This window comes from Nerophis ophidion, linkage group LG25, assembly GCF_033978795.1.
Source record: "Nerophis ophidion isolate RoL-2023_Sa linkage group LG25, RoL_Noph_v1.0, whole genome shotgun sequence".
NCBI lineage: Eukaryota > Metazoa > Chordata > Actinopteri > Syngnathiformes > Syngnathidae > Nerophis > Nerophis ophidion.
In genome coordinates this window covers 14,589,918-14,617,511 of record NC_084635.1, presented here as the reverse complement: position 1 = coordinate 14,617,511, position 27,594 = coordinate 14,589,918, and the positions used below count along the sequence as shown (strand labels likewise).

At 42.0% G+C, this 27,594-nt stretch overlaps 1 protein-coding gene across 1 annotated transcript in view; it reads left to right on the top strand.

Annotated features, from left to right (window-relative positions):
- The first annotated feature begins 9,168 nt into the window (after positions 1-9,168).
- LOC133543128 (neuronal acetylcholine receptor subunit alpha-7-like) overlaps positions 9,169-27,594 on the top strand; it is a 58,813-nt gene continuing 40,387 nt past the window's right edge. Inside the window, exons 1-3 of the mRNA XM_061887592.1 lie at positions 9,169-9,284; positions 23,269-23,408; positions 23,501-23,545. Of these exons, the coding sequence (XP_061743576.1) occupies positions 9,230-9,284; positions 23,269-23,408; positions 23,501-23,545 (240 nt within the window). The 5' untranslated portion in view covers positions 9,169-9,229. The remainder of the gene's footprint in view (positions 9,285-23,268; positions 23,409-23,500; positions 23,546-27,594) is intronic.

Below are 27,594 nucleotides of genomic sequence, written 5' to 3'. Positions count from 1 at the left end.
CCAACCCCCAAAAACACCCTTTTTCATGAAAAAAACGTCCCTTTTTCATGATAAAAAAAAGAAAAAATTTAAATAAAATAAAAAAGCAATCCCCCATTTCTACACATAGAAGTAACCCCCCCCAACCCCCTACCCCCCACCCCGGGCCGCGGGACAAATTATTAAGCTTTGACCGGTCCGCGGATACAAAAAGTTTGGGGACCACTGTTCAAGACCATATTCCAGTGGTTTTCAAATGGGGGTAAGCGTACCCCTGGGGGTACTTGAAGGTATGCCAAGGGATACGTGAGATTTTTAAAAAAATATTCTAAAAAAAAATAGCAACAATTCAAAAATCCTTTATAAATATATTTATTGAATAATACTTCAACAAAATATGAATGTAAGTTCATAAACAGTGAAAAAAATACAACAATGCAATATTCAGTGTTGACGGATAGATTTTTTTGTGGACATGATCCATAAATATTGATGTAAATATTTATTTTGTAGCGCCTTGCATGGCAGCTCCCTCCATCAGTGTGTGAATGTGTGTGTGAATGGATAAATGTGGTAGTAGTGTCAAAGTACTTTGAGTACCTTGAAGGTAGAAAAGCGCTATACAAGTACAACCCATTTATCATTTATTTTACATTTAAGTTCATGAATCCAGATGGATCTCTATTACAATCCCCAAAGAGGGCACTTTAAGTTGATGATTACTTCTATGTGTAGAAATCCTTATTTATAATTGAATCATTTGTTTATTTTTCAACAAGTTTTTAGTTATTTTTACATCTTTTTTCCCCAAATAGTTCAATAAAGACCACTACAAATGAGCAATATTTTCCCCTGTTATACAATTTAATAAATCAGAATCTGATGACATAGTGCTGTATTTTACTTCTTCATCTCTTTTTTTCAACCAAAAATGCTTTGCTCTGATTAGGGGGTACTTGAATTAAAAATATGTTCACAGGGGGTACATCACTGAAAGAAGGTTGAGAACCACTGCCTTAATTATGTGTGTGTGTATATATGTGTAATTATATACTAATTATTGTTATATAAGGTCATCATGTATTCTGTTGTTGATAAATAATCATATTACATCTGAATGATAGGGTCGGAGGACAAACACCATGTTTTCTTCTTTTTTATTTATACATTTTTAATTTGTATAGCTCAGTGATTCTAAAACTTGCATCTCAGAAAAAAAACTTTGCTCTCTAAGTACCACTAGGAATATTAAAATACAGTAGCGTAGTAGACCTGAACATACATTGAAACAAGGCAGAAGTTTGATTTAGTACTTTAAGTATTTGTGGTCACTGTAACAATCACACAGTTTGAAAAGTAACACTATGTTTGAAAATTTTTTTGCAAGTTATTCTTTGGCGAACCACACAATGAGGCCTCTGGAACTGTGGCACCAGTAGTATGGATGGAGAGTAGTTTTGGTTGTTGTGATGGAAATAAAGCAAAGACTATTGAGTGCCTCTCTCTCTCAAGTGGAGAGAGCGATGTAGTGTTGCTCAAATCTGAAAAGCGTGGGCTTCACAGACATACCTCAGGTCTCACAGTGGATGCCTGTGGACTGCTTGGGTAGCAAGGGTCCTGCGGTGAAATCATGTGACTATCTTTGTGTTGGTTGGAAAGCACGAGTCCAAGTAAACAAGCCTCCAAGAGCTGTGTCAGAAATGTAACTTTGACAATGATGAGGTATGTGTCAGAGTAAGTTTGTGACGAACCCCAAGATGCAAAGAATGAGGCAGAAATGTTACAGGTAAACATGATTTAATCTTTTAATACTAAAACAAGAACAAAACCAAAAGGGTACAAACAAAAAGTGCACACGAGGCGGATAACAAACTTGGCTATGAACAAACAAACTTGGAAGCAGGGAACAAAAGAAAGTAAGCTACAAATACTACAACAAGAACAAAACCAAAAGGGTACAAACAAAAAGCGCGCACGAGGCGTATAACCAACCAAGAGAGCTAGCATGGGAGCTAGAAAACAAAAGGAATTTAGCATGGAAGCTAGCAAAAAAAAAAAGGGCCTCGCGTGGAAGCTAGCGGGTAGCGAGCAGGAAAACAGAAGTTGTACTTGTAATATGAAAACCAACTGGAAGCAGGGAACAAAAAACAGTAAGCTACAAACATCTAACGAATATAACTTACCGCTACGCTGCAAAGACATGACACGGTACGACACGACAGGAGCGACAATACATGACATCGAAAATAATCCAGCACTGACTGGACAGAATTTCTAGGCGCAGTCAAGGCATTGAGGGGTACCGGTTTGGTGACCGCAGGATTAGGTCTCTGCTTTTTGCAGATGATGTGGTCCTGATGGCTTCATCTGTTCGGGATCTTCAGCTCTCACTGGATCGGTTCGCAGCCGAGTGTGAAGCGACCGGAATGAGAATCAGCACCTCCAAGTCCGAGTCCGTGGTTCTCGCCCGGAAAAGGGTGGAATGCCATCTCCGGGTTGGGGAGGAGACCCTGCCCCAAGTGGAGGAGTTCAAGTCCATAGGAGTCTTTTTCACAAATGGGGGAAGAGTAGATCGTGAGATCGACAGGCGTATCGGTGCGGCGTCTTCAGTAATGCGGACGTTGTACCGATCCGTTTTGGTGAAGAAAGAGCTGAGCCGGAAGGCAAAGCTCTCAATTTACCGGTCGATCTACGTTCCCATCCTCACCTATGGTCATGAGCTTTGGGTCATGACCGAAAGGATAAGATCACGGGTACAAGCGGCCGAAATGAGTTTCCTTCGCCGTGTGGTGGGGCTCTCCCTTAGAGATAGGGTGAGAAGCTCTGCCATCCGGGAGGAACTCAGAGTAAAGCCGCAGCTCCTTCACATCGAGAGGAGCCAGATGAGGTGGTTCGGGCATCTGGTCAGGATGCCACCCGAACGCCTCCCTAGGGAGGTGTTTAGGGCACATCCAACCGGTAGGAGGCCACGGGGAAGACCCAGGACACGTTGGGAAGACTATGTCTCCCGGCTGGCCTGGGAACGCCTCGGGATCCCCCGGGAAGAGCTAGAAGAAGTGGCTGGGGAGAGGGAAGTCTGGGTTTCCCTGCTTAGGCTGTTGCCCCCGCGACCCGACCTCGGATAAGCGGAAGAAGATGGATGGATGGATGGATGGATGACTGGAGGAACAAAGCAGGTAAAAATAGGAGCGGGCTGATTGACACCAGGTGTGGCCAGTTGCCAATCAGCCGCACCTAAGGGGAAACAGCGCTCAGGGAGAGAGACAGGAAACCAACAAAATAAGAGCACTGACAGGAAATACTACACAAACAGGGGAAAAAACTAAGACACAACCAAACTGTCAGGGGCAAGCCCGACAGTATATCAGATATTGTTCGGAAAATCGACATGATCAACAAATGATGTACATCTCAATAATCAGAGACAAACCATTTCTATCATAGAACCCTTATTTCCTGTACATGTAGTGTTTTAAGTAACATGTTAACAACCCTGTCATTGGGTTAAAACATTGTTTATCTTTTTGTTGTGTGAGTCAATGGTTTGTTTGATATTCATCATGCAGCTGTAGCTAAGTTAAGCCTGAAAAAAGCAGAAAAAAAACCCTCCAAATAAGTCACGGCGTGATGTGACAGGTCGTGACAGTACACCTACTTCGGGACAAGAGCTATAGTGATGCACGCTTGGTGTTGCGGTTTCAAAAGAAGTAAGAATCCAAGTGCAGATCAGTAAAAAATCTATATTTAATAACAAAAGGTCACTGGAGAAAATAAATCCGTAGGAACGAAAAATCAGCACCAGGAAAACCGGGTCAAAAGTCTGCCACCATCTGAGGAAATAAAAAAATACAGGAATTACAAAAGGTTCAGGACAAAGGTCAGAGATAGTGAGCACGGGCTGGATTTTACCGTAGGCAAAAGACGAATTGGCACTGGCTTGGTGGAGATCCAGGGTTTAAAGGCCTACTGAAATGAGATTTTCTTATTTAAACGGGGATGGCAGGTCCATTCTATGTGTCATACTTGATCATTTCGCGATATTGCCATATTTTTGCTGAAAAGATTTAGTAGAGAACATCGACGATAAAGTTTGCAACTCTTGGTCGCTAATAAAAAAAGCCTTGCCTGTACCGGAAGTAGCAGGCGATGTGCGTGTGACGTCACGGGTTGTGGAGCTCCTCACATCCTCACATTGTTTACAATCAGAGCGACCAGCAGCTAGAGCGATTCGGACCGAGAAAGCGACAATTTCCCCATTAATTTGAGCGAGGATGAAAGATTTGTGGATTAGGATAATGAGAGTGAAGGACTACAAAAAAAAAAGGCGAGGGCAGTGAGAGCGATTCGGATTTTATTAGACATATTTACTAGGATAATTCTGGAAAATCCCTTATCTGCATATTGTGTTACTAGTGTTTTAGTGAGATTATATAGTACCTGAAAGTCGGAGGGGTGTGGCCACAGGTGTGGTGACTGCCAGTGTCTCTGAGGGAAGCCACGCAGCTGCAGCAGGACGCAAGCTGATGTCTCTAGTAAGAGCCGACTTATTACCACAATGTTATCACCGAAACTTGTTGGTTGACATGTGGTCTGGAACCATGTTTGCTTGACCGCTCTGTTCCATAGTAAAGCTTCACCTTGGGGAATTTTAAACAAGGAAACACCGGCTGTGTTTTTGTGGCCAAAGGCTAAAAGCTTCCCACCTCCATCTTTCTACTTTGACTTCTCCATTATTAATTGAACAAATTGCAAAAGATTCAGAAACACAGATGTCCAGAATACTGTGTAATTATGCGATTAAAGCAGACTACTTATAGCTTGGATCGGGCTGGGAAAAAATGTCCGCTACAACCCGAGACGTAATCGTACGTGTCATCATTCCGTGACGTTTTCAACAGGATACCTCTCGGGAAATTTAAAATTGCAATTTAGTCAACTAAAAAGGCCGTATTGGCATGTGTTGCAATGTTAATATTTCATCATTGATATATAAACTATCAGACTGCGTGGTCGGTAGTAGTGGGTTTCAGTAGGCCTTTAAGTCAGGTTGTTGATTGGAAGCAGGTGGGCTCAGATGACTGGCAGCACACCTGCAACTGATGACCGGGTAGGACACAAGAAGGAGGGGAGTAGGATAAGGAGGGGGGAAAAAAGACAGGAGAACCGCCTTCATGACACTTGGTTATGGTTTGAATTGTTATCCAACAATTGCGAGAACAACTTTTTATTGTCACTATCAGCTGCTGAGTTTCATTCTTTTATGTTTTCTACTGGTGGTGTGCCTCCGCATTTTTTCAATGAAAAAATGCCACTGGACCAAGACCCGATTCTGTCAAGGATTGTGTGGTGACTGTCTGTGCACCAGAATCCCCACGTAAAACCAAGTCACCCACAGGCATCCTCCATAGAGGGATACACCCCTACCAGGAGGATCGTCATACTCGTTTGAGTGATCGCCGATTATTCCGCAGTGAGTTCTTTTGCACCTGTGTCACACCCCGTCTCGGGTGAAGGTAATGTAACTGTCAGAGTAAGTTTGTGACGAACCCCAACATGCAGAGATGACGGCAGGCTTTGTGCAGGTAAACATGATTTAATTAAACACTAAACAAGAACAAACAAAAGGGTACTAACAAAAGGCGCGCACAAGGCGGAGAACAAACTTGGCTATGAACAAAAACACTTACTGTGACATGAAGCACCTATGGCAGGGGTAGGGAACCTATGGCTCGCGAGCCAGATGTGGCTCTTTTGATGACTGCATCTGGCTCTCGGATAAATCTGAGCTGACATTGCTTAACACGATATATAATGAAGAATTCCACTTCTAATCACAGTGTTAAAAATAACGTTCAAAATATAAAATATTGTCATGCATTTTTATGTTCAAGAAGTTGGTAACAAGTCATTTATTTATTATTGGTTAGTGTTGGGCTTGCCCTCCTGGGGGTTCTTCAGAACACCAAGCACTGACATGAGAGCAAGTTTCAGGGTTACAATATTGTTTTGTTCTTCAATAAGTCTCTCAGTTGATTTCCAGCAATTACCTTTTTCTCTTTCGTTCTCGCTCGCGCTCTGGTTTCTAGCCCCAAGCCCGTCTCTCCTCCTGGCTGCTGCTTATAACAGAGCGACAGGTGATCAGATAAAAAGGCCCAGGTGGGCCGTCTACGCACCTGTCGCTGAATTCGAGGCCTGTCCTGGCAACACCCTGCATCGCTGCAGGCCCGCAGACCACGCCCCCTCCACAGTTAGCTTCGGAATAACAATGTTATTACAAAGAATAAGAGACCTCTCTAGAAATGTTGGTCTTTCTTAAAAATACACAAGTTTTGTTGTGTTCAGTGTTAAAAAAAATATTATATGGCTCTTATGGAAATACATTTTAAAATATTTGGCTTCTTGGCTCTCTCAGCCAAAAAGGTCCCGACCCCTGAACTATGGCATGAGCAGAGTGAACAGAAGTAGACAAAGCTACAACGACAAAACAGGTAGTGGTGACATCGACACGACATAACAATAATCCAGCACTGACTGGAAGACAAAGCAGGTAAAAATAGGATCGGGCTGATTGACACCAGGTGTGGCCAGGTGCCAATCAGCCGCAGTTGAGGGGAAACAGCGCCGAGGGACAAAAACAGGAAACCGACAAAATAAGAGCGATGACAGGAAACAAGGACACTAAAACCAAAACCTAACCAAACTGTCAGGGACGAACCTGACAGTAACCTTTGCAAACCAGACTTTCAAACCAACGATGGCAAGGCACGCAGTTGGTAACAGTTTACAAACATTTATTGAAATCCCAAAAGTGTCAATAAATGTTTGTTAAACTGTTACCAACTGCGTACCTTGCCATTATTGGTTTGATAGTCTGGTTTGCAAAGGTTACATTACCTTCACCTGAGGCCGGGTGTGACATCTGGTGGCAGTGGTGGGATCAAACTGTCACAACTTGTGTCCCACATTTGAGATAGTCCAAACAACTACCGTATTTCCTTGCTTTGCCGCCGGGGCACTAATTTTTTTAAAACCTCTTCTCACTCCGGCGCTTACCAAAGGCAAATTTAGGCCTGCCCTTAAAAATTTGAGTGTGATGTAAGGATACAAGGGCTGCGAATCTTTGGGTGTTTTATAATTGTAAAGGTCAATGTTTTATCAACTGATTGCAATAATTAAAATTTGTTTTTACTATTAAACAAACCAAAAATATAACATTTTATTTTTGTGAAAACATTAAACAGTGTGTTGTCAAGCTAATGAGATGTGATGCAAGTGTAAGCCACTGTGACACTACTGTTCTTTTTTTTTTATTTTTATAAATGTCTAATGATCATGTCTATTGTTACTGTTGTTGATAATATTCATTTTTGTTTCATTACTTTTGGTTTGTTCTGTGTCGTGTTTATGTCTCCTCTCAATTGCTCTGTTTATTGCAGTTCTGAGTGTTGCTGGGTCAGGTTTGGTTTTGGAATTGGATTGCATTGTTATGATAGTGCTGCGTATTGTTTTGTTGAAATTATTTTTTTTTTAAAATAATAATAAAAAAAAGTTTTTTTTCAAATGAGAATTGATTCTGAATCGTACAACGTGAGAATTGCGATTCAAATTCGAATCGATTTTTTCCCACACCCCTAAAGGATACCATTATGGAAAGCACATTTAATAAAAAAAAAACATTGTTATGATCTTACTTATAAAAGATTCCATGCGCAGCTCCTTCTGATCAAAAGCATCGATAACTTGTTTATGAAGTCTTCCTTATCTTTCTTCAGTTTTAAAAATCTGTCTGTCTCGATGGAGATCTTCCTTTATTACCTCCTGCTTCGATTGAAAGTCCAGTTTGGAAAACTGTTTTATTTTAGATATGTAATCCTCCATGTTAAAAGTGCAAGCGAGAAGAAAAAATAAACGATAGCTGCTCACTCTTGGTGCTTGTTGTCACTTCTTCTGCAGCCGAGTAGTCGCAAGAAGGATCTCTAGCGGCCTCTACCACCAGGAGGCGGGAGTCATTCAATGACTTATATTTGACACATGCAGCTACGGTATATTAATAAAACATAGCTGATTACTGTTCTTTTTAACATACTGAATAGCGCTTAATCTTCTTCCCTTTATGCGATTTCAAATTATTGAAATCAGCCTCCTCCATTTTGAAAATGATGACAGGGGAAGTGTCACTCGTGGCGTGAGGAGTTTGACCCTGCGGAAATTCTAGGCATATGCTAATTATTTTGCGCAACGAGTTTGACCCGGTGGTAATTCGAGACATGCGCTAATAGAAATAATATTTTGCGAAACGAGTTTGACCCGGCGTTAATCCTGAGCCGGCGGTAATGCTAAGCATGCGCTAATTATTTTTCTAAACGAGTTTGACCCGGCAGTAATTCTAGGCAGGTGCATACTATTTACCCGGCGGCAATTCAAGGAAATACGGTAGTCATGTTTTTGATAGTTTCCCAACAACAACAGTGTGTACCACTGTAATGCTCAGTTTTTATTTACTCGACCAGGTGTTCTTATTAAATTTTACTGCGTCATACTGACATCGCTAATGTTTTATTTAGGCTGCAATGGTCACTGTTTTTTTTTTTTTTCTTACAAAAGATCGAAATACCACTAGTTAACCATGGACTCATGAACTGTTGGTCTTGAGCCACCTGGAATAGTCAGCCAAGTTCCAGCCGGGCTTTTTCTCAACATTTCTGGCAAGGCACGCGAGACTGTCCTGTGGGACGGCTAAAAATCACATTAGAGGGACGGAACCAAAAAAAGGCATGTTTAGCAGGGACGTCATGAAGGTTTTGAAGGGAACCGACGTTTGTGACTTAAAGTGCAAGGCCAGCTTGATGGCACTCCATCCTTTTTATAGCTATGTCCTGCATGTCTGAATGAATGCATCTGCAGAAAAATGTAAAGCAAAACCACACATCTGTTCTCCGTTAAGGATGTTGACCTTGTATCCAGGTTGCAGCTGCATTTCACTCCGGGTCCCCGGGGTGCTATACTACTCCACTATTGCGTAAATCGTACAAATTGGCTGGAATGATAGTGCATTTTTGTCAAAATACATCCGCAAAACTGGGAAAAACATTAAATAGTACAAATGGGGATAATCATTTTGTGTCAGTTGATTAATCTACTGGGGCCGTTGTTTGTAATGCAACACTGGGAGGAGGAGTCATTGAACAAACCCACACCCACATATACCCCACTGGAGGTCCACAACAGATCATTTGTACCCTGGACCACCATGGACCCACGCGACGTTCTGCTTGTTTTGCTAGTGAGTGCCACCTCAGTCCAAGGTAGGCTGCCAATATGATAGAAAAATCACATCCACACAGAGTTTGGAGAGCATTTTTTTTTTTTTAATTGCTGTTGTCATTTGTAATCGGCATCAAACTTGTTTTGTCAGACCCTCAGCCTCTCTGACATGGTCATTTATTTTTCAAGCTGTGTTTGTTTACAGAACTGTCAGGGTTCAGGTTATCCTTGCAAACCGTTTTATACCAAATTATTCAAATGACTCCTATAGGGAAAGGTTGTTGCATTTGTCTGAGTAGTGATGGTGGTTTGTGGGCCAAAGAAAAAGTGCCTATTTCTGGTTGATTAACTTTTATTGTAGTATTTTAGTTCAACGATGAGCCTCAGATTTTGTTTTTATGGCAAACAAAATAAATGTTACTATAATGCAGTGCACAGAAGTCACAGCACACTCTCTAAAGAACCATGAAACTTTGCAGTGGATATTTGTTTTTGGTCTAATTTTGTCTTAAAGGCCTACTAAAATGAGATTTTCTTATTTAAACGGGGATAGCAGGTCCATTCTATGTGTCATACTTGATCATTTCGCGATATTTCCATATTTTTGCTGAAAGGATTTAGTAGAGAACATCGACGATAAAGTTCGCAACTTTTGGTCGCTAATAAAAAAGCCTTGCCTTTACCGGAAGTAGCAGACGATGTGCGCGTGACGTCACGGGTTGTAGGGCTCCTCACATCCTCACATTGTTTATAATCATAGCCACTAGCAGCAAGAATGATTCGGACCGAGAAAGCGACGGTTTCCCCAATAATTTGAGCGAGGATGAAAGATTTGTGGATGAGGAAAGTTTGAGTGAAGCACTAGGAGAAAAAAAAAAAAGAAAAAAAAGGCGAGTGCAGTGGGAGCGATTCAGATGTTATTAGACACATTTACTTGGATAATCCCTCATCTGCTTATTGTGTTACTAGTGTTTTAGTGAGATTATAAAGTCATACCTGAAAGTCGGAGGGCTGCGGTGACCACCAGTGTCTCTGAGAGAAGCCAATAGAGGAGCCTAGATTACAGCTGCTGCAGGAGGACACTAACTCCGCACAAGTCTCCGGTAAGAGCCGACTTAATATCACAATTTTCTCATCCAAAAACTTGCTGGTTGACGTGGTAGAGAAACATTTTCGCTAAAGCTTCACAACAAACAAAGAAACACCGGCTGTGTTTTGGTTGCTAAAGGCAGCTGCAATCCACCGCTTTCCACCAACAGCATTCTTCTTTATAGTCTCCATTATTAATTGAACAAATTGCAAAAGATTCAGCAACACAGATGTCCAAAATACTGTGTAATTATGTGATTAAAAGAGACGACTTTTAGCCGTAAATGGTGCTGGGCTAAGAAATGTCCGCTCAACCAATAACGTCACAAACGTCATCATTCCGCGACATTTTCAACAAGAAACTCCGCGGGAAATTTAAAATTGTAATTTAGTAAACTAGACCGGCCGTATTGGCATGTGTTGCAATGTTAATATTTCATCATTGATATATAAACTATCAGACTGCGTGGTCGGTAGTAGTGGGTTTCAGAAGGCCTTTAAGTTTTGAAAAACATTGCAAAACACAAATGTCCACTGCAGATGACTCTTTTTTTTTTTTTTTTTTTGTTCAAGGGGGATACACAATGCATCCAGAAAGTATTCAGTGCTTCACTTTTTCCATATTTTATTATATGTTATTCCAAAATGGAATAAATTAATTTTTTGTCCTTAAACTTCTACACCCATCATGAAAATGTGAAAGTGTTTTTTAGGATTTTTTGCAAATTTATCAGAAATAAAAAAATAAGAAATCACATTGTGGAGGGAGGGTGTGATCAGCGCGCTTCAATAAGCAAAGGTCACCGCCTCTGTCCACACACGTACATAAGTATTCAGACCCTTTTCTCAATACTTTGTTGATGCACATATGGCAGCAAGTATTTTTGAATACAATGCTACAAGTTTGGCACACCGATGTTGGGCAAGTTTCACCCACTCCTCTTTGCAGCACCATCAGCAAAACAAATGTCCACTTTTTTTGTTCAGAAGGACACTGTCAAAGTTAGTTTGTGACGAACCCCAAGATGCAGAGAAGGAGGCAGGCATTGAATAAGGAAACATGGTTTTAATATAAAATACTACAACAAAACCAAACAAAGGGTACAAACATAAAGCATGCACGTGGGCGGATAACAAACAAAAAGAGCTAGCATGGTAACTAGAAAATAAACGGAGCTTAGCATGGAAGCTAGAAAAAACAAAAGGCTTAGCATGGAGGCTAGCATAAACAGAACAGGAAACCGAAGTCGTTACGTGTTGTACAAAGACAAAATAGAAGGCAGGGAACCAAAAAACTGTAAGATACAAACATCTAACGAATTATAGCTTACCGTTATGCTGCAACGAAACGACACCACAGTAGCCACGATACCACACAGAAGCGACATGCAATATGCGACATCGACAAATCAATAATCCAGCACAGACTGGAAGACAAAGCAGGTACAAATAGGAGCGGGCTGATTGACACCAGGTGTGGCCAGGTGCCAATCAGCCACAGCTGAGGGGAAACAAAGCACTCAGGGAGACAAACAGGAAGCTAAACCAAAGTAAGAGTGCTCACAGGAATTAAGGACAGGAAATACTAAACAAGCCTGACAGACACGAGCTACAATCACAATGTTTATGGTGTATTTTATTTTAATGGGAAGTATATCACATGTTTACATTTTTTCACTTTGTTTACACAATTCAGCATGTTTGAAAAGGAGTAGGAAAAAAACAATGCATGTATGCAGCTAATACTTACTATTTTGTTTACTTACTGTGTCTCCGTCCTACATTTCCAACATTTCAGATTTACATATATGTTTTAAACCTCTGGGGTGTATATAGTACAGTTTGGACACATTTTCTAATTCAATTAGTTCTCTTTATTTTCTTGACTATCTACATTGTAGATTGTCCCTGAATGAACACATGTGGAGTTATGTACTTAACAAAACAAGGTGAAATAACTGAAATCATATTTTATATTCTAGTTTATTCAAAATAGCCACCCTTTGCTCTGATTACTGCTTTGCACACTCTTGGCATTCTCTGGATGAGCTTTAAGAGGTAGTCACCTTTTGACCTGGACCATATATAATTTAACAGTAGTTATGTAAAGTACTGTAAAAAAACATTTTGGAGTCATATTTTAGGTTTCTTTGCTGAAATCTCTCAATCAACTTCAGTCCTAAAGAAAAATACTAGATGTTTTTTTATTTTTTTTTATTATTATTATTGCCCATCCATCCATCCATCTTCTTCCGCTTATCCGAGGTCGGGTCGCGGGGGCAACAGCCTAAGCAGGGAAACCCAGACTTCCCTTTCCCCAGCCACTTCGTCTAGCTCTTCCCGGGGGATCCCGAGGCGTTCCCAGGCCAGCCGGGAGACATAGTCTTCCCAACGTGTCCTGGGTCTTCCCCGTGGCCTCCTACCGGTTGGACGTGCCCTAAACACCTCCCTAGGGAGGCCATCTGATCTAGTGGCGGTATAGCTCGGTTGGTAGAGCGGCCGTGCAAGCAACTTGAGGGTTGCAGGTTCGATTCCCGCTTCCGCCATCCTAGTCACTGCCGTTGTGTCTTTGGGCAAGACACTTTACCCACCTGCTCCCAGTGCCACCCACACTGGTTTAAATGTAACTTAGATATTGGGTTTCACTATGTAAAGCGCTTTGAGTCACTAGAGAAAAGTGCTATATAAATATAATTCACTTCACTAGTCATATAAGCTTTTTTTATTCTGAAACATTTGCATAAATTTAGTTACCCGAACCCTAAAACCCGAAAAATAAAACAATGCATCAACATTAGTTTTAGTACTCCATCCATTTTCTACCGCTTGTCCCTTTCGGGGTCGCGGGAGGCGCTAGGGCCTATCTCAGCTGCATTCGAGCGGAAGGCGGTGTACACCCTGGACAAGTCGCCACCTCATCACGGAGTTTTAGTACTAATTGTATGTATACTCAGGCCTGAAATGTACCACAGTACCCAAATCCTTTACAATTTACTGTATAGAAAACTCATTATATGCACATTTTTCATGTTTTGAAATATATTTTTATAAACAAGACATGGTTGCTGTTTTTATTCAGAGTTGATTAGGAGATTTGAGCAGAAAGAGTAGAAACAAATATTAATCCAACAATATGTTTTTACCTCTTACAGGGGATCTGGTGGGCAAAAGCAACTTTTGTAGGCCGTGTGTCACGACCCGAATAGGACTGTGGACACAGATGCAGGAGTTTGAAAACAAATATTTAATCCAACAATGGAAAGGGTCCAAAAAAGGGAAAAACTAAACAGGCTATCAAAACAAACCTTACCTGACCTCGAAACTAACAAAAATCTCAATAAACTCAAAACGATCCAGCTGCGAAGAGAAAACAGGTGCTAAGAGTACAACATGCTAGATATAACAAAAGGCGCGACAACGGAGGCAATGATAAGAAACTAATCTTACCTGACAAAAGGTTTAAAAACAAATAATCTCCCGTGGGTCAAGAAGGTACAAACTCTGTTTCCATATGAGTTGGGAAATGTTAGATGTAAATATAAACCGAATACATCCATCCATCCATTTTCTACTGCTTATTCCCTTTTGGGGTCGCGGGTGCGCTGGTGCCTATCTCAGCTACAATCGGGCGGAAGGCGGCGTACACCCTGGACAAGTCGCAATCTCATCGCAGTAAACGGAATACAATGATTTGCAAATCCTTTTCAACCCATATTCAATTGAATGCACTACAAAGACAAGATATATGATGTTCAAAGTCATAAACTGTATTTTTTTTTGTTGCAAATTATATTTAACTTAGAATTTCATGGCTGCAACACGTGCCAAAGTAGTTGGGAAAGGGCATGTTCACCACTGTGTTACATCACCTTTTCTTTTAACAACACTCAATAAACGTTTGGTAACTGAGGAAACTAATTGTTGAAGCTTTGAATGTGGAATTCTTTCCCATTCTTGTTTTATGTAGAGCTTCATTTGTCCAACAATCCGGGGTCTCCGCTGTCGTATTTCATGTTTCATAATGCGCCACACATTTTCGATGGGAGACAGGTCTGGACTGCAGGCGGGCCAGGAAAGTACCCGCACTCTTTTTTTTATGAAGCCACGCTGTTTTAACACGTGCTGAATGTGGCTTGCCTTTGTCTTGCTGAAATAAGCAGTGGCGTCCATGAAAAAGACGGCGCTTAGATGGCAGCATATTTTGTTCCAAAACCTGTACGTGCCTTTCAGCATTAATGGTGCCTTCACAAATGTGTAAGTTACTCATGCCTTGGGCACTAATGCACCCGCATACCATCACAGATGTTGGCTTTTGAACTTTGCGCCGATAACAGTCCGGGTGGTTCGCTTCCCCTTTGATCCGGATGACACGATGTCGAATATTTCCAAAAACAATTCGAAATGTGCACTCGTGAGACTACAGAACACTTTTCCACTTCATGTCAGTCTATCTTTGATGATCTCAGGCCCAGAGAAGCCGGCGCCGTTTCTGGATGTTGTTGATAAATGGCTTTCGCTTTGCATAGTAGAGCTTTAACTTCCACTTACAGATGCAGCGATGATTTTTATATAGTGACAGTGGTTTTCTGAAGTGTTCCTGAGCCCATGTGGTGATATCCTTTAGAGATTGATGTCTGTTTTGATACAGTGCCGTCCGAGGGATCGAAGGTCACTGTCATTCAATGTTGGTTTCCGGCCATGCCGCTTACGTGGAGTGATTTCTCCAGATTCTCTGAACCTGTTGATGATATTATGGACCGTAGATGTTGAAATCCCTTAATTTCTTGCAATTGCACTTTGAGAAACGTTGTTCTTAAACTGTTTGACTATTTGCTCACGCAGTTGTGGACTAAGGGGTGTACCTCGCCCCATCCTTTCTCGTGAAAGACAGAGCATTTTTTGGGAAGCTGCTTTTAAACCCAATCATGGCACCCACCTGTTCCCAATTAGCCTGCACACCTTTCGGATGTTCCAAATAAGTGTTTGATGAGCATTCCTCAACTTTATCAGTATGTATTGCCACCTTTCCCAACTTCTTTGTCACGTGTCGCTGGCATCAAATTCTAAAGTTAATGATTATTTGCACAAAAAAAAAATGTTTATCAGTTTGAACATCAAATATGTTGTCTTTGTAGCATATTCAACTGAATATGGGTTGAAAATTATTTACAAATCATTGTATTCCGTTTATATTTACATCTAACACAATTTCCCAACTCATATGGAAACGGGGTTTGTACAAAAACATGGCAATGGCTGTAGACATAGAACGCTGGAGGTGCGCACAAAAAGATACGAAAACACATTCATACACATGAGGGAGGATGACACAGGTGGACACAATCAGGCAATCAGGAAAGACGTCAGACCAGTGAAACAGGAGGAAGGGCGAGTGATCTGAAACGAGAGGGAGAGTCGAGCATTTCAAAATAAAACAGGAAATGACAAAACAACATGAAACCAGACGAAACCCAGACCAGACGAAACCCAGGTGTGACACCGTGTTTTTTTTGTATGTTACAGTTTTCCTATGTTTATAGCGGTGTAACGGTACACAAAAATTTCGGTTCGGTACGTACCTCGGTTTAGAGGTCACAGTTCGGTTCATTTTCGGTACAGTAAGAAAACAACAAAATATACACTTTTTGGGTATTTATTTACCAAATTTGTAAACAATGGTTTGATCCTTCTAACATTGGGAACACTACAATAATTCTGCCCACGTTAATCCACATTAACCTGCCTCAAGTTGTTGCTTTGATTAATTAAAATGACACAACTTTTCTTCTACATATAAAAAGTGCAACATTAAACAGTTTCAAGTCAACTCATCATGCTTAATTTATTACAGCATTGGGGACGCCTGTAAAAGATTTTTATTATGTAAATGTTATATTTTTATCAACATGTGATAGCAGGGACCCTGCCATTCAAAACTAGGCTGCTACATTACTAATGATTCATGTAACTATAGCTGAAAATTCATCCCTGACCACCATGGAGTTTATGTAGGCTTTATGATGCACTTAAATTATTTTATACACTATCAGAGACAGAAACTCTTCATTTAATATAATGTCCTTTTTTGCTGCTTCAACACCTCAATCAACACTGTCCGTAACACACACACACACACACACCGCAAAATGAGTTATCGTTTCGCTAAAAGCTAACTATCCTTCACCTAAAGCAGTGGTTCCCAAAGTGGGCGGTACCGCCCCCCTGGGGGCGGTGGAAAGATCTGGGGTGGCGGTGAGGAAGAAGGGGGCGGTAGGGGGGCGGTAGTCCGAAGTCGAAGTCAGAAGTTCGAACGTTTGTTTGACGATTTGTACACAACACGTGCAGCAGGACGAGTCAGTGGACGACGCATCAGGGTCCGGTTACGACACGCCACTCTGGCCCAGTCAGATCCGACAGCATAGACTTCATCCCATTAATATTAAGTGTGAGACAATGAAGGTTACTGGTGGAATGTTTATTTACCATTCTATGTTGCTGAAAAAGTTAAAACTGCTAAAAAATAAATTGGTTTACTAAATTGGGTTTTATTTGTGAAATACACATTTTTGTTTAACCTTTCTCTTTTCAAATTGCAGCATACCAAATATCAAGAAAGAGGTGTTTGTTTCCATATGTGTCTGTGGGGGGGGGGGGGGGGGGGGGGGGCGCTAGGAATTCACTGGGGAGCCAAGGGGGCGCCAGCCTGCAAAAGTTTGGGAACCATTGACCTAAAGCCAGGACTGCGAGTGAGCTCAGCTGCAGCTTGTTTCTAGAAGGTCAACGGGCTCATAGTGATGTTTAGAAAGTAGTTGACTTGGAATATAATTTGGGGAGAGTGAGTTGCTTCCCAGCTAAAGACATATCTGCTCGACATCGACACTGAAGCCCTGACGACATGCGCTCTGAATACGCACTGCTGATTGGCTTTGTATGTAACCAATCAGATGGTTGTGTGGGCGGGACAATGCGGGGTGCTGTGTACAGACACAGAGGCAGAACGGAGCGGAGCAGCTTGTTAAGACTTTAGCATAGGCTAAAGTCTTGACGTGTTGAACTCGTTCGGTATTCCTCCGCACCGAATTGAAACCCCCGTACCGAAACGGTTCAATACAAATACACGTACCGTTACACCCCTATATGTTTATTATGTTACATGGCTCCCTCTTATGTTTGCTTTCTGGTTTATTGCGCGGCGTTCTCAGCACCTGCCCTTGTTTAGTAATTAGCATCCCCAACCTTACGCTAATCACAGCCCTTTGTATACTTGGTCTTGCGGCTCACTTGGCACGGGTTCTTTGTTCGCTATTAGAGACAAGTTATGTTCGCTGCAGCCTCTCTGGACGACGGTACATTCGTACAGTTTGCCAGCTTCTTGTTACTCACTTTTTTTGTATGCTACGCTCAAGACTATTCAGTGCAAACGTTAGCCAAGTATGGCTGCCCTCTGTCTCCGGTTCTGTTCCTCATTTTTATGGAAAGAATGTAGCCAAGGCTTTAAGGGTGTCCTGTTAGTGGTTCACAGGGTCTCATCTCTGCTATGTGCAGCAGTGTTTGCTAAGGTGTTTCTGGGAAACTTCTGGTATGAGACTAAGCACCTCCAAATCTGAGACCATGTTTCTTGGGCGGACATAGGTGTTTGGACCCTTTGGGTTGGGAAGCTGGAGGGATTAGGTCTCGTAGCTGGCCTGGAAACACCTCTGTGTTTCTGCAGTTAGTCTGGCAGAGTTTTTTGATTGATTGATTGAAACTTTTATTAGTAGATTGCACAGTACAGTACTGTGACAGGTCTCTAGCCGTCATCGTGTGGGTTGCAGTGACCATCGATGCAAAACACATTGTAGCAGGTTTGACTCTCGTTTGTTCTTTCAACAAACAAGTAATATCACTAAAATTCGCTCCATTTTGTCCACTAAAGACGCTGAGATCATTATCCATGCGTTTGTTACGTCTCGTCTCGATTACTGTAACGTATTATTTTCGGGTTTCCCCATGTCAAGCATTAAACGATTACAGTCGGTACAAAATGCGGCTGCTAGACTTTTGACAAGAACAAGAAAGTTTGATCACATTACGCCTGTACTGGCTCACCTGCACTGGCTTCCTGTGCACTTAAGATGTGACTTTAAGGTTTTACTACTTACGTATAAAATACTACACGGTCTAGCTCCATCCTATCTTGCCGATTGTATTGTACCATATGTCCCGGCAAGAAATCTGCGTTCAAAAGACTCCGGCTTATTAGTGATTCCTAGAGCCCAAAAAAAGTCTGCGGGCTATAGAGTGTTTTCCGTTCGGGCTCCAGTACTCTGGAATGCCCTCCCGGTAACAGTTCGAGATGCTACCTCAGTAGAAGCATTTAAGTCTCACCTTAAAACTCATTTGTATACTCTAGTCTTTAAATAGACCATTTTTTTAGACCAGTTGATCTGCCGCTTCTTTTTTTTTTCTCCTATGTCCCCCCCTCCCTTGTGGAGGGGGTCCGGTCCGATGACCATGGATGAAGTACTGGCTGTCCAGAGTCGAGACCCAGGATGGACCGCTCGCCTGTGTATCGGTTGGGGACATCTCTATGCTGCTGATCCGCCTCCGCTTGGGATGGTTTCCTGTGGACGGGACTCTCGCTGCTGTCTTGGATCCGCTTTGAACTGAACTCTCGCGGCTGTGTTGGAGCCACTATGGATTGAACTTTCACAGTATCATGTGAGACCCGCTCGACATCCATTGCTTTCGGTCCCCTAGAGGTGGGTGGTTGCCCACATTTTAGGTCCTCTCCAAGGTTTCTCATAGTTAGCATTGTCACTGGCGTCCCACTGGGTGTGAATTCTCCCTGCCCACTGGGTGTGAGTTTTCCTTGCCCTTATGTGGGTTCTTCCGAGGATGTCGTAGTCGTAATGGTTTGTACAGTCCTTTGAGACATTTGTGAGTTAGGGCTATATAAATAAACATTGATTGATTGATTGATTGAAGTTTTCGTTCCAGTCAGTCGCGCCAATTTCTAGCGCAACCTCTCTTCCTGCTCGTCTCGGCGTGCCTTTCGGTGGCCGGTTGCTGCGTCTTCCGCGGGAGTTCATCTTTCTCCTGGTCGCTCCCTTCGTCTTCGTTGTCCTCGTTGTCCGTCGGTTCCTCTCCTACTTCTGCCACGATTGCTCCTCCTTCTCCCCTTTTTGCTGCAGCAGAAGATGCTGGGATTGAGAGCAGGTGTGTCGTTTACGCATTTGACTCTGATGGCTGCAGTGTCGCTCCAGGTGTGCCCCGCCTCTCCGCTCCGCTGCATGATCCGCCTCCTGGCCACCATCTTGGGCAGGACCGCTGTTTGTCCTAGCCTGCTGTCGGCTCCGTCTCTCCACAAGTACATATTCCGTACAATTGACCACTAAATGGTAACACCCCAATAAATTTTTCAACTTGTTTAAGTCGGGGTCCACGTAAATCAATTCATAGGTGGTTGAAGACCGGAAATAATCCAAGACTGCTGCCTTTGTGACCTGGATGGATGAATTAATGGATGGGTTAGTTTTCAGTAGTATTCTTTGTTCTAATAGTGTGTACAAACAACTGTTTATTTCTTTTTTCACGTACCAGAACGGTACATTGTTGAACTTGCAAGCTCAGTCCGTCCCATATTTGACCTCTTTTTCCTGATATGCCACCAGTCTTTTGTGTTGTGCGTACATATACAGATTTGCCATTTTTCTTACCGCGCCTTATAAATAAATGCTGTACATTTCCAGTGCGAACAAGTTGCTGTATTTTTATTGTTAAATGAAGACATGACTGACTGTGTACACCAGAACTAAACACTACAGTCTTTTGTGAAGTGAGGTTTCGAAAGTAGTTGGAGGAATACCCTGGGAAGAACTGAACCTTCTCTGGACAATGACACTTATTGAAGTCCTTTTCCAGACGCGTATACTGGAATGCAATTATAGCCACACTGGTATTTATGAATGAATGAAGACACACTTTTAATCAGGCTCTGACTTTTTGTTAAAGAGCTGGGTGTGCCATTTTGTTGGATGATTAGAATGAAGGACCTTTTATACAGCTCAAATGAGTAATGACCTTCAGTTAAGTGAGGAACAAAGCTAAAAAAAAATCTTAAAGGGGCCCAATCCTATTCAACTGCTACCCAATACTATGTTTACTGTAAGGAACAGGATAGGATTCCTTTAATCAAGTAGGAGAGAAGAGAGGAAGTTGATTTTGCAGAAGTGGAGAAGGTCACGACAGTATCGATCATTTTTAACTAGAGCTGTCAAATAATTGTTTTTTTAATCAGCTTAATCACATTTTGGGAATTTGAATTAATCATGATTAATCACTGATGATTACTTGCTGGCATCATCAAAATTAGCTTATGGAACGACCCCAGTATTTGTACAGAAATGCCATTGTATCGTCAGAATGTCATTTAGGAAGATTTTTAAGACATTTACTTGAATGCATGTCGTTTATTTGCACAAAACTTGGTAACAGTTTTATCGAAAGTTCCTTCAGGCTGTATTTTGCAGTGAGTCGGAGTCCCCTCACTAATTTTTGTACTCAAGTATGCATTGATCATACAGCGATTAAGGTAAAAGAGCGTGTATAATAAAAATAAATTGCACGATTAATCCAAGTGTGTACATAATTATTGCAATATTTTTTTTGCGATTATTGTTCCGAGTTAACCAGTTAATTTAGAAAGTCCTATTATTTAAAGGCCTACTGAATCCCACTACTACCGACCACGCAGTCTGATAGTTTATATATCATCCATCCATCCATCCATTTTCTACCGCTTATTCCCTTTTTGGGGTCGCGGGGGGCGCTGGCGCCTATCTCAGCTACAATCGGGTGGAAGGCGGGATACACCCTGGACAAGTCGCCACCTCATCGCAGGGCCAACACAGATAGACAGACAACATTCACACTCACATTCACACACTAGTAATGATGAAATATTAACATTGCAACACATGCCAATAAAGCCGGTTTAGTTTACTAAATTACAATTTTAAATTTCCCGCGGAGTTTCTTGTTGAAAACGTTGCGGAATAATGACGCGTGACGTCCCGGGGTGCAGGGGACATATTAGCGCAGCACCATTTGCGGCTAAAAGTCGTCCCTTTTCATCGCGCAATTAAACAGTATTCTGGACATCTGTGTTGCTGAATCTTTTGCAATTTGTTCAATTAATAATGGAGAAGTCAAGGCAGAAAGATGGAGGCGGGAAGCTATTAGCCTTTAGTCAAAAAAATTCCCGGAGGTGAAGCTTTACTATGGATCAGAGCGGTCAAGCGAACATGGTTCCCGACCACTTGTCAACCGGCAGGTTTCGGTGAGAAAATTGTGGTAAAAAGTCGCCTCTTACCGGAGATCAGCTGAGCTTGCGCCGTCCATGCAGCTGCGGTCGACTTCCCTCAGAGACTTGCGTCAGAACACCCGTGGACACACCCCTCCGACTATCAGGTACTATTTAATCTCACTAAAACACTAGCAACACAATAGAAATATAAGGGATTTCCCAGAATTATCCTAGTAAATGTGTCTAAAAACATCTGAATCCGTGCCAATGCAATCACCATTTTTTTTCCTTTTTTTTTTATCTAGTCCTTAGCGGAAAAGGGTGGAATGCCATCTCCGGGTTGGGGAGGAGACCCTGCCCCAAGTGGAGGAGTTCAAGTACCTAGGAGTCTTGTTCACGAGTGAGGGAAGAGTGGATCGTGAGATCGACAGGCGGATCGGTGCGGCGTCTTCAGTAATGCGGACGTTGTACCGATCCGTTGTGGTGAAGAAGGAGCTGAGCCGGAAGGCAAAGCTCTCAATTTACCGGTCGATCTACGTTCCCATCCTCACCTATGGTCATGAGCTTTGGGTCATGACCGAAAGGATAAGATCACGGGTACAAGCGGCCGAAATGAGTTTCCTCCGCCGTGTGGCGGGGCTCTCCCTTAGAGATAGGGTGAGAAGCTCTGCCATCCAGGAGGAACTCAAAGTAAAGCAAGTGCTCCTCCACATCGAGAGGAGCCAGATGAGGTAGTTCGGGCATCTGGTCAGGATGCCACCCGAACGCCTCCCTAGGGAGGTGTTTAGGGCACGTCCAACCGGTAGGAGGCCACGGGGAAGACCCAGGACACGCTGGGAAGACTATGTCTCCCGGCTGGCCTGGGAACGCCCCGGGATCCCCCGGGAAGAGCCGGACAAAGTGGCTGGGGAGAGGGAAGTCTGGGTTTCCCTCCTTAGGCTGTTGCCCCCGCGACCTGACTTCGGATAAGCGGAAGAAGATGGATGGATGGATGGATGGATAGTCCTTAGCTATCAATATCATCATCCGCGAATCTTTCATCCTCGCTCAAATTAATGGGGAAATTGTCATTTTCTCGGTCCGAATAGCTCTTGCCGCTGGAGGCTCCCATTATAAACAATGTGAGGACGTGAGGAGCCCTCACACTTGTGGCGTCATCGTCTGCGACTTCCGGTAAAGGCAAGGCTTTTTTATCAGCACTAAAAGTTGCGAACTTTATCGTGGATGTTCTCTACTAGATCCTTTCTGCAAAATTATGGCAATATCACGAAATGATCCAGTATGACACATAGAATGGACCTGCTATCCCCGTTTAAATAAGAAACTCATTTCAGTAGGCCTTTAACATATATATATTTTTTTTTAAGTTCTGAACTTGCACATTTCCTGATAAAATACAGTGCACAATATACGCAGATCACATGTTGTACGTAGGGCCTCGCGAATTGATAATTGACAGGGTGCTTCAAATTAAATTTTACAGCAAACATAATCCTGAATTATAAATATAAGATTCTACTTAGGGACCCGATCTAATCAGGGGCGGCCTCAGTTCAGGTAATTTATTGTAGTGTAATTACGATATAATTGTAGTTCCAGCAATGACTAATATGAGGTACATGAAAATAACACTTACTTTTTTCCAATAGTTTCTCTTCAAGGTGAACATGAGGCAAGACTGTACAAGCAGCTGTTGGGGAACTACAATAAACTGGTGAGACCAGTCGCCAATGAGTCTCAGACGCTCATGGTCGAAGTCGGCCTAAACCTCATGCAAATCATGAATGTGGTATGTAACGGTTCTGTATTGTTTCAGAATTAGAAAACAATGACATTTTAAGAGAACTAAAAAATAACAATGCATTTTTTTTTTTGGGACAGGATGAGAAGAACCAAGTGTTGACAACCAATATTTGGTTTGAAATGGTAAGACTTGACACTTATTCTAATTACATGTAAGTATACTGCAAAAAAAAAAGTATGTTTAATTAGAGGTGGACGATACTGCATATTTCCTTATCCATCCGATATCAAGTAAATACAATACAGGGCTTGGATGGCCGAAAGTGAGTGGTACTGAATTTCCCCCAGGGATCAATAAAGTACTTTCTATTCTATTCTATTCTATTATATTCTATTATATTCTCAAACTTTTTTTCACCAAGTACCACCTCAGGAAACACTTGACTCACCAAGTACCACCATAATGACCAACAATTAAAATACAGTAGCGTAGCAAGCCTAAGTATTCATTAGAAACTAGGCAGAGGTTTCATTTAACAAGTATATTTAATACTGTCTGCGATGAGGTGGCAACTTGTCCAGGGTGTACCCCGCCTTTCGCCGGATTGCGGCTGAGGTAGGCACCAGCGCCCCACGCAACCCCAAAGGGAATAAGCAGTAGAAAATGGATGGATGGATGGATGGATTTAATACTGTTGGCTACTGTAACATTACACACAGTTTGAACAGTAACACCGTGTTTGAATATCGGGGGGCGGGGGGAACAACACTATACCTAAACAATCAATCAATCAATGTTTATTATTATATCCTCGGTTCAGATCCCACATAAGGCCAAGGAAAAACTCACAACCCAGTAGGACTATGAGAAACCTTGGAGAGGACCGCAGATGTGGGTGACCCCCCCCCCCAACCCCCCTTTTAGGGGAGACCAGATGCGATGGACTTCGAGTGGGTCTCGCATAATATTGTGAAAACTCTACATGCCCCTAAAGCTGACCAACACGCCGGACTGTAGTCCGCTTGGAGGCGTGTCTAAATGAAATTAAACAATGGATGTCCGCTAATTTTTTGCAACTCAACGCCAAAAAAATGGAAATGCTGATTATCGGTCCTGCTAGACACCGACCTTTATTTAATAATACAACTGTAACATTTGACAACCAAGTAATTAAACAAGGTGACTCGGTAAAAAATCTGGGTATTATCTTCGACCCAACTCTCTCCTTTGAGTCACACATTAAAAGCGTTACTAAAACGGCCTCCTTTTTAGACCAGTTGATCTGCCGCTTCTTTTCTTTTTCTCCTCCGTCCCCCCCTCCCTTGTGGAGGGGGTCCGGTCCGATGACCATGGAGAGTTGGGAGAGTTGGGTACTGGCTGTCCAGAGTCGAGACCCAGGATGGACCGCTCGCCTGTGTATCGGTCGGGGACATCTCTATGATGCTGATCCGACTCCGCTTGGGATGGTTTCCTGTGGATGGGACTCTCGCTGCTGTCTTGGATCCGCTTTGAACTGAACTTTCGCGGCTGTGTTGGAGCCACTATGGATTGAACTTTCACAGTATCAAGTTAGACCCGCTCAACATCCATTGCTTTCGGTCCCCTAGAGGGGGGGGGTTGCCCACATTTGAGGTCCTCTCCAAGGTTCTCATAGTCATCATTGTCACTGGCGTCCCACTGGGTGTGAATTCTCCTTGCCCACTGGGTGTGAGTTTTCCTTGCCCTTCTGTGGGTTCTTCCGAGGATGTCGTAGTCGTAGTGGTTTGTACAGTCCTTTGAGACATTTGTGATTTAGGGTTATATAAATAAACATTGATTGATTGATTGAAAGTCCAGTCCATAGTGGATCTAACATAATAGTGAGAGTCTAGTCCATAGTGGGGCCAGCAGGAAACCATCCCGAGCGGAGACGGGTCAGCAGCGCAGAGATGTCCCCAACCGATGCACAGGCGAGCGGTCCACCCCCGGGTCCCGACTCTGGACAGCCAGCACTTCATCCATGGCCACCGGACTTGTGACCCCCCTTCCACAAGGGAGAGGAGGGCAGAGTAGAAAAGAAAAGAAACGGCAGATCAACTGGTCTAAAAAGGGGGTCTATTTAAAGGCTAGAGTATACAAATGAGTTTTAAGGTACTCTGGCCAAAAAGGACTTTAGAGAGCTGAAATATTTTTTGTTGCGTTTCAATGTTGCAAAATTATTATTTATTCCTGTGGAGCCTCCAAGGCTCAGCGGCTCAGTGTTTCGTGCAAAAAAACCACAGCCGGGGGATGTTTTCCTAGACCCGTGTATAGAGTACGGGCAACTCTGTTTCAGACCATCTAAATCAGGGGTGTTAAAGCTACGGTCCGCGGGCTGAATGAGACCTGCAAACAGGTTTTATCCAGCCCGAGTTTGCTCAGTATAAAAATGAGCCGAAATTTTTGAAAGAAAGAAACTGCTGTTCGAAATGTTTCCACTAGATGTCGCAATAGCAATTTGTTGTATTTTTGTAGATGATGCTAAATCCGAACAAAATAAAACACATGTTAGTACACCAGTCAAGGAAATTGAGCAAACTACATAAATAACTTCCTGTAATTTGATTTTGATATTATATTATCTCGATGGATTGAAAATGAACACCAATGAGTTGACTGGTGAATATTAATTATCACATAATTTTTTCAGAAAGTATAAATAACGACAAATAAAAGTAGATAATATTAACCGCAATATGTGAGTGTAAAAAAGCCATTATTATTCAAACAAAGAAAACGATCTGAAGTTTTCTTTATTTTTAAGTTATCGTGCCGTGATTTTACCATTTTTGCTCCATGTGGCCCCTGATCTAAAATGTGTTTGACACCCCTGCCGTAAAGGGTAAAAAACAATTCAGATTAAGGTACAATTTTTTATCTATATAATATAAAAAAATATATATCAGCTATGCCAGTGGTTCTCAAATGGGGGTACGCGTACCCCTGGGGGTACTTGAAGGTATGCCAAGGGGTTTAAAAAATATTCAAAAAAATAGTAACAATTTAAAAATCCTTTATAAATATATTTATTGAATAATACTTCAACAAAATATGAATGTAAGTTCATAAACTGTGAAAAGAAATGCAACAATGCAATATTCATTTTTGTGGACATGTTCCATAAATATTGATGTTAAAGATTTTTTTTTTTTGTGAAGAAATGTTTAGAATTAAGTTCATAAATCCAGATAGATCCCTATTACAATCCCCAAAGAGGGCATTTTAAGTTGATGATTACTTCTATGTGTGGAAATCTTTATTTTTATAATTGAATCACTTGTTTTTTTTTCAACAAGTTTTTAGTTACTTTTATATCTTTTTTTCCAAATAGTTCAAGAAAGACCACTACAAATGAGCAATATTTTGCACTGTTATACAATTTAATAAATCAGAAACTGATGACAAAGTGCAGTATTTTACTTCTGTATCTCCTTTTTTCAGCCAAAAATGCTTTGCTCTGATTAGGGGGTACTTGAATTAAAAAAATGTTCACAGGGGGTACATCACTGAAAAAAGGTTGAGAACCTCTGCACTAAAGCCACACATATATCTAGTGTGTTGATAGCTATCATTGAATGTATACTAACAACAACAACAAAAATATTTTGTGTGTGTGTACGTCTGGATGACAAATTCCTCGGGGGACGAGCAATTTTTGTTAAATATAATTAGTATTGTAAGTGTTAAAAAACAACAACAACATTATGATTTGTACATTTTCAGAATGTGCTTGCTCTATTTTTAAACAAAGAAAACTATCCGAATTTGTCTTTATTTTTAAGTTATGGTGCCGTGATTTTCCCAGTCCGGCCCACTGGGGAGTAGATTTTTTCTCCATGTGGCCCCAGATCTAAAATGAGTTTGATACACCTGATCACGTGACGACACGGCACAATGTTGTACAGCAACTTTGGCATGCAACATAAGCTTCCCTGCACTTCCTCATTCGACATCTATTTTAATTGAGGTTATTCGCCACGTAAACATGCCCTGTTGAACAGCATGGGGCCGCTCCAATCACAAAAACTACATTTGCATCCCTGCAACCCAGAAAAAAGAAAAGTATGGGAAGTGAAGTGAAGGCTTGCTGGGAAGGCTGGACTACTAAATATGACAACTGTACCCTATGCAATGTGAGCACCAAGCATACAGTGCAGGCCTAAAGTTTGGACACACCTTCTCATTCAACGAGTTTTCTTTATTTGTATGACTA